The 11816-nt window shown below is 33.4% G+C and overlaps 1 protein-coding gene across 4 annotated transcripts in view; it reads left to right on the top strand.

Annotated features, from left to right (window-relative positions):
- The first annotated feature begins 7406 nt into the window (after positions 1–7406).
- The window catches only part of LOC143232529 (DENN domain-containing protein 5A-like), an 81198-nt gene continuing 76788 nt past the window's right edge, over positions 7407–11816 (top strand). For all 4 annotated transcript variants that reach the window (XM_076468103.1, XM_076468100.1, XM_076468102.1 and 1 more), the window contains exon 1: positions 7407–7694. In XM_076468103.1, coding sequence (XP_076324218.1) covers positions 7595–7694 — 100 coding nt within the window. In that variant the 5' untranslated portion in view covers positions 7407–7594. The remainder of the gene's footprint in view (positions 7695–11816) is intronic.

Genomic DNA, 11816 nt, shown 5'->3' with positions numbered 1-11816 from the left:
TGATGAACATTTGAAGATGAATGGATAATATGCCGAGTGATATATCTGTTGTTACTTGGATGATATTCTGGTAGTGGGACATTCTGCTGATGAACATTTGAAGATGAATGGATAATATACTGAGTGATATATCTGTTGTTACTTGGATGATATTCTGGTAGTGAGACATTCTGCTGATGAACATTTGAAGATTAATGGATAATATACTGAGTGATATATCTGTTGTTACTTGGATGATATTCTGGTAGTGGGACATTCTGCTGATGAACATTTGAAGATGAATGGATAATATACTGAGTGATATATCTGTTGTTACTTGGATGATATTCTGGTAGTGGGACATTCTGCTGATGAACATTTGAAGATTAATGGATAATATACTGAGTGATATATCTGTTGTTACTTGGATGATATTCTGGTAGTGGGACATTCTGCTGATGAACATTTGAAGATGAATGGATAATATACTGAGTGATATATCTGTTGTTACTTGGATGATATTCTGGTAGTGGGACATTCTGCTGATGAACATTTGAAGATTAATGGATAATATACCGAGTGATATATCTGTTGTTACTTGGATGATATTCTGGTAGTGGGACATTCTGCTGATGAACATTTGAAGATTAATGGATAATATACTGAGTGATATATCTGTTGTTACTTGGATGATATTTTGGTAGTGGGACATTCTGCTGATGAACATTTGAAGATTAATGGATAATATACTGAGTGATATATCTGTTGTTACTTGGATGATATTCTGGTAGTGGGACATTCTGCTGATGAACATTTGAAAATTCTGAAATTGGTTATTCAGCGTTTGTGTAACACTGGCATCAGTTTCAAGAAGAAGAAATGTACATTTAATGATGCATCTGCATTTTACGTATGGCACAAGTTTGATGTTGCTGGACTTCATCAACTGGAAAATATAGTGAGAGCCATTAGGGAGACTTTTGTTCCTACACCTGTTCTAAGTTACGTTTGTACTTGTTTTATTTAACTATTATAGAAAGTTTTTTAAAACCTCTCGTCTATTTTGGTTCCTTTAGATCATCTTACTAAGAAAAGTATCGTTTACTAATGGAGAAAGGCTCAAGATAATGATTCCAAACATCCATGAAACTGTTGAGTTCGTCACTTGTTTTTAATCATTTCAATACATCCAAGTAATTAGTATTTGCATGCGATGCCTCACCTTATGGTGTTGGATTGTTTCCATCCCAGGTGATGAATGATTTTAAAGAATATTCAATCGGATTTACGTTCAGAACACTGTCATCTGCTGAAGTGAATTATTTATGATTGTATATAAAGCACTTGCTGTAGTGCTTGCTATCACAATTCCCTGGCGAGACACTGGAAACATACTCAAATTCAATCAACAGGAAAATTACCATCACTGAACTAAAAGTTAATATTAAAAACTTGAAAAACACTTCCCCCGGACAAGACCAAATACCAAACATTATTCTGAAAAAAAGCTCTACTCTCCTATTACAACACCTCACAAATATCATAAACATTTCACTAACAACTGGGTATTACCACGACACTTGGAAAAAAGCCATCATAATCACGATTCCAAAGAAACAAATTAACAGGACCAATCCAGATAATTTTTGTTCCATCAGTCTGTTAAGCCGCCTTGGCAAACTGATGGAGAGGGTTATCTCCAACCGTCTTCTTCAGTTTTGTGAAATAAATAATATCCTTCCAGAATCCCAAAATGCCTCCAGAAAACAGGCAAACAACAGATCACCTCACACGACTCACCGAATCAGTCTACAAAGCTTTTAATAACAACCAAGTAACCATTGGTGTATTTCTAGACGTTAAAAAAGCATTTGACAGCGTATGGCACAATGCCATCAAGTACAAACTAACTCATCTAAAAATAAACCCTACTATAGTTAAATGGATATCAAACTTCCTGACAGATAGAACAGCACAAGTAAAAGTCAATAAAACTATATCTAAATCGTTCAATATAACTGCAGGAGTGCCCCAAGGATCAGTTCTTTCTCCACTATTGTATATTATTTTCGTCAGCGACATACCTTTCCCCAATTTAACATACACTCATAATTCACAATACGCAGACGACATCGCTATCTGGAGCACCTCCAGAAACCCAGTAATAGCCATGTCTCGTGCGCAAGAATCACTTAACAACGTCTCGACCTGGAGTAACAAGTGGAGAGTAGTTTTAAATCCAACCAAAACACAAGCAATCACCTTCTACAGGAAACTAAAAAGACAAAGAAAAACTCTAGAAAAAGTAAAATTATCACTCGGAAATACGCCCATTAACATGAGCAAACACATCACATTCCTTGGTATCACTTTCGACACAAAACTAGCATGGAAAAAACATGTTAACAGCATATACTCATCAATGAGAAAACGCATTTCACACTTAATGACTCTAACCAGCAAACACTCAAAATGCTCACCAAAAACCATTATCCAAATATACAAGGCTTATATCCGTCCACTAATAGAGTATGGATGTCAAGTCACATATAATATGTCAAATAACACACTCCAGAAAATCCAAGTTCAACAAAACAAAATACTAAGATCTGCATTCAGTCTACCATCATTCACTCCAGTAAATTATATACATCAAATCAGCAACTTACCAACGCTAAGAAACAGACTAATAGAAATGCCACACAAATACTATTTAAAAGCAGAACAGAAACAAACTAACTGTATCACTCTGTAAATTAACCAGTGCAACAACCAAATTTATGTCACCATACAACATATTTCAGGAATCACAAATCACACAACAAAGTACTTAAAGGGAAAAACTCGCGTAAATGTTATGTATTTTCTTTTTCAGGTCTCGGGCACAGGACAGATAAAACTTTCGGCGCCTGTCCTGTGAAAATGGGTTTTTTCTCGGGGCGCTCCCGTTTCCCCTTACAGCAAAAACTTAGGCATTGGATCTTTAGATCCCAGCCAAGGCAACTTTATTGCCATGCCCTGAATCGGGTCGTTTATGTTCACATTTACTATGCCATCTGACTTTCGGGACGAGTTCTGGCTGTTTTCTCCGGTGCTACCTTTGCCTCGTTCACGAATAATATTAATTATGACCAACTTCACTCCTTCACCCAAAAAAAGTAAAAAAAAACAAAAAACAGCTAAATTCAATAACCTTCCACGAAAGGGGACGAAGAGGAACCACAACGTTCCTGAACACCCCAGTTGGAGAGAGAATTCTTCTGATTTCTCTCTCTCTAAACTAAACCCCTGCCACGTTAGTTTGCGTTTGCATGCTATCATACTCTTTCATCAATATCTCTATGGGAGAAGATTCAGCCAAGTGCCTGATCATAAATCTCTACTCACTTTGTTGAATGAAGAGAAAGCAGTACTTCAGATGGCTTCACCACATATTCAATGATGGACATTTATGTTCCGGCATATAATTATTACACTGTCTTCAAATCTAATAAAGATCATGGAAATATGGTTTCTATGAGTGGATTACCTTTAAAGTCTCGGGGATTTTACCCTACCTACTCATGGAGACATTGTATTCCTTATGGATTATGTATCTACTAAATTGACTGTCACTATGGAACGATCAAAACATAGACTCAAGAAGATCCAGCTCTCTTGGAAAAGTATGAGTTCACATATGATGCATCCTGAAAGAAATGAATGAATCAAGGTTTGAAGTCATACACTAGTAAAAATGAGCTAAATATTGAGGCTAGATGGATATATACTCTGGGGACGTCCTTTGATTATACCATCTCAAGATTAACAATTTGTGTTGGAAGATTTACGTGATACTCACCCTGGAATTGTCTGGATGAGAACTGTGATTAGATCATTGTCTAATGGTTATATTTGAATGAGAACATCGAATCAATAGTAGACGAGTGTTCAATGTCTAAGGAAACCATCACCTGAAAGTCCACTGCATACGTGAAAATGACCTTCCAACCAATGGGATCGTTTGCATATTGATCATCTAGGACCATTCATGGGCAAGATGATTCTGGTTGTGATTGACACTCATTCAATTTGGATTGTTGTTTCTATTGTTTTAAGCACATCATCGTCTGTAAACACTAAGAAACTTATGGAGCTACACATGGATTTCCAATGTCCCTGGTATTAGACAATAATAATAATTTCGTCAGCTCAGACTTCAAAGCTTTGGAAAAGCAATGAGATTAAACATATCTCTTGCTAGTCTGTACAACCCTGAAACTAATTGTTTTACTGAGTACATTGTTAAGATGGTCACGAACGGTTCCAAGAAGATGGAAGGTGGAGCTCTTAAACCAAACTTTATCAATTACTAGCAAGATATCAGACAATTCCTCAAAGCAGTACAGGAGTATCACCTGCAGAACTTTTACTAAAGTAGAAAATTGGGTGTAACTTGCACTTATTGTTCCCAAAAGAAGAGTCTAAGATATCTAGAAAACAGTCTAAACAACATCAATTGCATGATCTCCATCCTAGAATCAGGTCATTATCTATCAGAGATACAGTTTACGTGAAGAACTTTGGAGAGTAAACTGTCTGATTAGGTTGTTCAACATGCTGGACCCACAACGTTCAAGGTTAGATTGTGTGATAAGCTTGTAGTAAGACGCTACAGTGATCGTCTTCATATTCGTCTCAGTGAGAAGGATTAGTCTCAATATAACTTTATAATGATGAAGTTACGACTAGATCCTCAAACACTTACCGATTAGGGAAGGATTACAAAGGAGAATAACATTGTGGTACTGAACATTATCCAACATTTTAATCAGTTAATGTCACTGTACTTCCTACTCGTAAACCTCTTGATTAAAACATTAGTTAGTGATCATTGATACCATTAAACAACCAAGAAATTAGACCTCTAAGGACATTTTGTGGTGTGTAACTTGTGGAATCAGTATTTGTTTGAATATGTTAGAGTACTGTATTCTAAACAACTTACGAATCTTAAGAAAGAAGAAAAATATGTTCATATTATTATCCCCCTTCCCCGAAATATTAATTTAATATTATTCCATAATTAGTTCATGTATTCACGAGTTGTCGTGAGTAGTATAAGGTTCGAGTTTGTACTTATGGCGGAATACGCACGTTTTTCAACCCAGATACTTCGTTGTGTGATTATGACATTTATATAGAACTTTGGACACAAACATCACAAGAATAACGAAACGAAGGCATTAAAACAAATTTTTGAATCACTAAAGCAGTTAATAGTATGCTGTATATCATAATGTTATCGTTACGTACCTTTCATTTTAAATCAACAATATACAGTTGAAAGTAAAGTAAAAAAAAACCAGCATATTTAGCAAACGTAATTTTTATCGCATATTTTTAGTCCAATGGTAGTATACGAGTTGGGAGCTTATATATATATATATTGGGAATGGTCAGTAACGTAGGTTAATGGTTCTCAACCTTTACGAGTCCACGAAAGTCTTTTGACGTTAAATCTTTGTTATGGAACCCTTTATAGCAAAGAAACGCTAGTACAATACTAGCAGCTGTTTGCACCTAGTCTTGCTCCCTAATTTAAAACAATGCAGTGACTTGTTATTACGTTGTGTCATTATGAAACCTGTTATAATAATGGAATAAAGGAATATGATGTAGTCGGACTGCAGTTATGTGGTTTGTATGTATTTAAGTATTAGAATATGCGGAACTCTTGTATTTTGTGGAACCGCTGATTGTACCTGTAGGTAACCTATGATTTTGGGATACAATATAAAGATTTTGTTTATTAAGTGGAAACTCTGTACTTATCCTTCCACATATTAGATTTGCGAGTCTCTCGCGTTGTTATGGCTGTTAGGCAACTACTTGTTTTATCTATTTGTAATCCGCACCGTTCTATCTAAGTTTTTTGTAAAAGATGGCCTCCCTAATTTTTAACTTGTCTCTAAATTAGTATTAAAGATGTAGTAATAGATGTCAATACTACACCCAAAACATATTAGCATTATAATGATACATGCCAGCCTTCTTTGTCACATAAACTTTTTTCTCATAACTATGGTCTCACAAAAGTATTAAAGAAATATGGATTTAAGTGTGGACTACGCCAAATTTCAGAATACTCACTCTGATACTACTCAGACTAAATGAGTATAGTCTACTAAACAGAAAACAGGAGGTTCGACCAATACAGAGCAAAAGTGTTTTAACTGAGTTCATCGCAAAGACAGGGTCGATATATAAAGAAGTACAAACAGCAACCTTTATTACAAAACACAAAAATAAACATAATACAAAACACGTTCTCGTGTTTACTGTGTGTATTGAAGTTACCGAAAAAGATTGAATCTAAATTAATCTGCTTAGCAAGGGGCAGCCTTGCCTTTAAATACAAATTAAGCAAATTATATATAGTAATATAGACTGCTTACAGCACATACCTCACTTAGGTGAATCTAGACTATTTTAAGTCAAACACAGAGAGGGAAAGAAATCTTGGACCATTATACTATTGACCATTTGTGTTGGGACACCATTATTGAAGTCATAACTACCATTACTGCAAAAGTGAATATGATCATGCACCAAGTTATAGCAAGAAGTTAAATTGTTTATTTGAACGACTCTTAACATCCAAACTGAACCCAAAGAAATGTATCAACGACATAAAACTGTCTTGTATCCCACTCTAATATTACTTTTCAAAATACATTTTTGCTAATGCGTACATTTAATAGGTGATATTAGAATGTCAGAAGGCATTTTTGAAAAGATTTTGCAGTTCGTTAACATTAAACTATGATCATAAGACATAATTTTGGCGTGTTTACCCCTTAAATAGCGATAAAGAGATCTTAAAAGCGAAATTAGAAAATTTGTAATCAAATTACAGAGAAGTAGTGGTTTGTTTTGATTTTCGCGTAAAGCTATAAGAGGGCTATCTGCATTAGTTGTCCCTAATTTAGTAGTGTAAGATCAGAGGGAAAGCAGCTAGTCATCAACATCTAGCGCCACCTCTTGGACTACTTCTTTTATCAACGAATAGTGGGATTGACCGCCGCTTATAATGCCTCCACTGCTAAAAGGGCGAGCATGTTTGGTGCGATGAGGATTCGAACCCGCGAATTACGAGTCGAGTGCCTTAACCACCTGGCCAGGCCAGGCCGGCAGACAAGTAGATAGCTTTGAATTGTTCGACCACTAAACTTTGTTCTACCGGCTTTTAAACACTTTTTTTACGGTAGAAAAAATATATTAATATCACTGACACTCAATTCATTTTATCAGTTTATTGTTATGTTCAAGATGTTGAATTTTTCAAGTAAATAAAATTTGCTCATTGCGAATTGTTATAGGTTTTAAGAGAAACGTTAAAAAAAAGATTAAAATAATTACCGTACGATGGCGCTATGAATTTTCAAGGTGCACAAACATTGTGCGTTAAATCATATGTTAAGATGCGCATCATGTACGCTAGGGTATAATTTTTAAAGGTATAATTAAATAACTTTATGGTGGAAGAAGTGGAGTTTCTAAATAATTGTAGACTATACTTATTATGAAGATTTACATGTAAATTAGTTTTGCATGTTTAATATTAATGTGAAATATGAATCTGGGTCCGAAAGGTTTTGATAAAAGATTTGCAGACTATTTTGTTATTTGTGGGTTAGATATTACTTCAGGGCTAGAACCAGACCAGCTTTCAGGTAAGACTGCAAAAAAATATAATTTATCATTTTAATTTAAAATTTTAAGTTAATGGGCACGATTGATTATCTATATTTAATTGATGTTAGTACATTTTATACTTAAAACTTTAAAAACAAAGTGTGTTAAACGAATTTGCTTTTCTCTCAGTTAAAAAAATAAATTAGTTGTATGTGAGTATAATAACAGAAACTAAATACTGAGAAATAGTAATAATATTAATAGGATTACTGTGAGCAGTATAAACTGTAGTTAAAACTATGAAAAGTTACACCTGAGTAAATAATTACATAAACTAGATATTTGGAATATTCTACCTCTACTACTACTATTAAATTATTAGGTGCAAATAAGGTCAAGTTAATTTCACAAGTTAGTTTATTTCTTCCTTAATGTTTGTTATAATTTATAGGCTACTGTCACTGGTAGTTAGTTGTACACAGTTGTAGGCTTACTTTACTTGTTAAGGGTACAGTGACTAACATACAAACACTTGTAAATTTAATGGCTAAATGATTGAGTCAAACTAAATACATCCCTGATTTTTGTGTTAATAATGCATCCTTGTTTCTTTATTACAAGCATTCTACATATTCTAAAAGAAAAATATTAAACTTTCTAAATCTAGCATCGTTATCAAGTTATCAGTTTTCTCTAGCAAATTACTAAATTAAACACTGAATGTATAGCTTACAACAGTACTGATTGCAGTGGCCATAATTGTATTTTGATTAGTAGGGGTTAAAAGCATGAGTGATTGAACAGAATGTAAGTGAGGTGTACAAGTTTCAGGACACAGAAGAAATAAATTTATACCTATACCTTAATTAATGTATATATTTAAACTAATGTACGATTTAGAATTTTGGTCTTGATTTCAATTCTCAAGAGGCTCACAAAAGTGCAGTAAACTTAGTAGAGCTTGCTTAGTTGAAGATAAGTAAAAGACAGATTTAAGAAAGACTGTCCTAACAGATGAGAGAAATAGCAGATTTGTAGCAGAAATCAAAGAAGCAAGACCAGAGTTAGAGTTAGGGTAGAGGTTACTTTAGGGGAAGCTGAAAATGAAAGTGCAGTTTTATTATGTTCACAGGTTCATTTAATATTCAGGTATCAGTTTGTAATAAATATGAAACTGAGAACTCTTGTCCTTGATGGTAAAAAATCCACTTGAAATAAAAATGTATCTCAGAATGGCTGGTATGGGTATTAACACTTAATGATAAGGAGAGAACAACATTTTGACCTTCTTAGGTCATCTTTAGGTCAAGTAATGTAATCTGATAAGGTTTTAGTGAAGAGCACATAACTTTTAAGATGCTTAGTACAAAACATTGGATCATTTGACAGTTGATATTTGTTGGTGCCAAAGGACACTCTTTTGAAGTACATTTAGAAGAGAATGATATTTAGTACTGTAAATAAGAATAGCTGTTTTTAAGCTGTAAAGAACTTCCTCAGAGGTTTGGGGATAGAAACATGTTTGTGATGTTTCTGGAAGTGGGCTGTTGGGCTAGATGCAGGAATGAACTATATTGGATGATCCAAGGCTTAAGTGAAAGATAATCGAGGATATGCTTAGAGTGACAGGTGGTCTGGTTAGACCAGTGAATTGTAGGCTACATACAAATTACTCTAAGTAGGCTAGTTAGTATAAAGTTTTTGCAAAAACTTCATATTCATAAAAGATAGTTTAAACTAAATTTGCAAAATAGTGAAGGATTTTATGAAATTGGAAATAAATGGATAGATTGATAATCTTGAGCTAGGGCAATATGTACATTGGATTAGATTTGGAGCACAAGTTAAAAATTGGTGTGCCAGATTTAAAGATAATAGATTTAAGCACAAGTTTAACTGCTGTTATTTGAGTATTAGGAGTACTGGGAACAAAAACTGAGTTTGGGACCAGTTGAACTAGATGTCTGGTATAATGGATCTTACTGAAACTTGGTTTGTAGAACTTTAATGATAAGATGTATTTTGAAATACCAGGCATTAAGTTGCTTAATAGTGATAGACATTTTAAAAATAGGAAATTGGATGGCTCTGTATGTAAGGAATAGACATGTTTAGATTGAAGAAAAAATAGTATCAAAAAGTTGATTATTTAATCTACAGGGTGGCCCGTAAGTCCCTACCCATCCATATATCATTCTCTAAATTTGAGAGTTATTGTATCCAGTGTGTCACCAGTATTCTTGTGCTTGTGTACCCACCTACTTGTCACAATACACTCTTCAAGTGTAAATGGGCTTACATTGGCCATATTTCTATGAAAAAAAAGGAACAAATTTATAATACATGTGTAATTGAATATAACATAATAACATATGGATGGGTAGGAACTTATGGGCCACCCTGTACAATCATGGGTTTCACGAGTAGAAATTTTCTACTTGGCAATTGTTATAGGCCATATTGAAGAGAGATGTGAGATCAATGAGGGATTATGTAATGAGTCAAAGATGTTACTATTAAAAATACTTTTGCAGTATTTTCCAGAGTTTAATTTTAGACATATTGTTTTGCACTGTATGAGGTCAAGTTTTGTTAGAGATTTCTTGATGTGATTTAGGATGCTTTTCTACACCAAAATGTCACAGAGCCAACCAGAGGATATTTCATTTTAAAGTTAATGTTAACACTAAGTTGGATATAAGGGTTACAAATGTTTTTGTTTAATTTACTAGTCCCAGATAAATAGGCATGAGAAATATATTACCCTAAACTGAAATTCTAGTAGCTCAATTATTGTTTTTCATTATAATGATGTATTGAAAATATAACATAATTAGAAATTTTAAATGTCTTGGAAGGTTAGTTAGTCTGCATGTATGATGAAATTAAAGCTAATAAAACTAATATATCTCAGTCTGACAATTACAATCGGAAAACTTTGCCCTTTACCACAGAGTTAAAAAAACAACAAAACCTACAGAGCTCAAGGGGATGGTTTGAATCATTTCGCCCAAACATAACTGTGTCATCTCTTATGAATAAACTGTGCATTAAGTAATTAGTATAATCTCAACAGAAAGTTAGAAAGCTTTGTAAATATGAAACAAAATAATTGGATGATGTATTTTTTCTAGTTTGTAATTGGGTCATGGATTAGTCTGTTGTCAATAAACAGACTGTAATCTCACAGAAATTTCATAACAGTAAATATTTAATTCTTTGAAAAAAAAATTAACCTCTGTAAATATTTTAACAAATAAAAAATGATTGCACACACATGCACAAAGTTTGTACAAGTAAAATCTCGCTATCCCTGGATTATTATGTATGTATGGAATTGACAAAAGTTCAACCTTAAAATTGGGTAGTCTCAGACATTGATTTAGTGGATTCTATGTCCCTGGAATATTGTTTCAAAAATTGAATTGTAAGAACATGTGATGGGTGATTGATCGTTGAGTAATTAGGTTTATAATTAGTTACATGATGAGATAAATGGAAAATAAATTTTGGTTCTTAATTTTCAGAAATCATATTTTGAAGTCATGAGACAAAATTTAAAGACAACAAGACATGTTTGTTTACATACTAAACCATTAAGAAACTTAATACTAGTCCTTATTATTCAAATGTTTATTAAACCTTTCCTTAAATTCTATTAAATTTATTGGTTCCACCACATCTGAAGGTGACCATTTCTAAAGGTTAAATACCCTGTTACAGAAATAAATGTTTAAACTGAAGATTATTCCTTCTCTGCCAAAATTAATATCTGTCCTACCATTCATATAATAATTGTGAAAAAAGATGATGCGTTGATAACGTATGTTCCCATAAGTTCAAACATCTGAATAAAATTCATCTTAACATCTTTTTTGTATAAGAAAATTTCAAAGATCTTGACCTGTTCTCATAAGACAACTATTTCAACCCGGGTATGCTGATAACTCTTTAGTAGGAAGCTTGAAAGTTATCGTTAATGTAAATTTTGTATCTGTAATGATATGATAAGTCATGTGATGATTGTGCTAATAGTGTCCTGCATGTGAAAGAAAATATAATTCAAACTTAATTCTGTGCACACTGTTAAGGTTATTTCCATTAAAATATACATGTACAATTCAAATTGATATCACATACTGCACATGCAATACTTTGCA

This window comes from Tachypleus tridentatus, chromosome 11, assembly GCF_004210375.1.
Source record: "Tachypleus tridentatus isolate NWPU-2018 chromosome 11, ASM421037v1, whole genome shotgun sequence".
NCBI lineage: Eukaryota > Metazoa > Arthropoda > Merostomata > Xiphosura > Limulidae > Tachypleus > Tachypleus tridentatus.
This window is presented reverse-complemented; position numbering and strand designations above follow the sequence as displayed.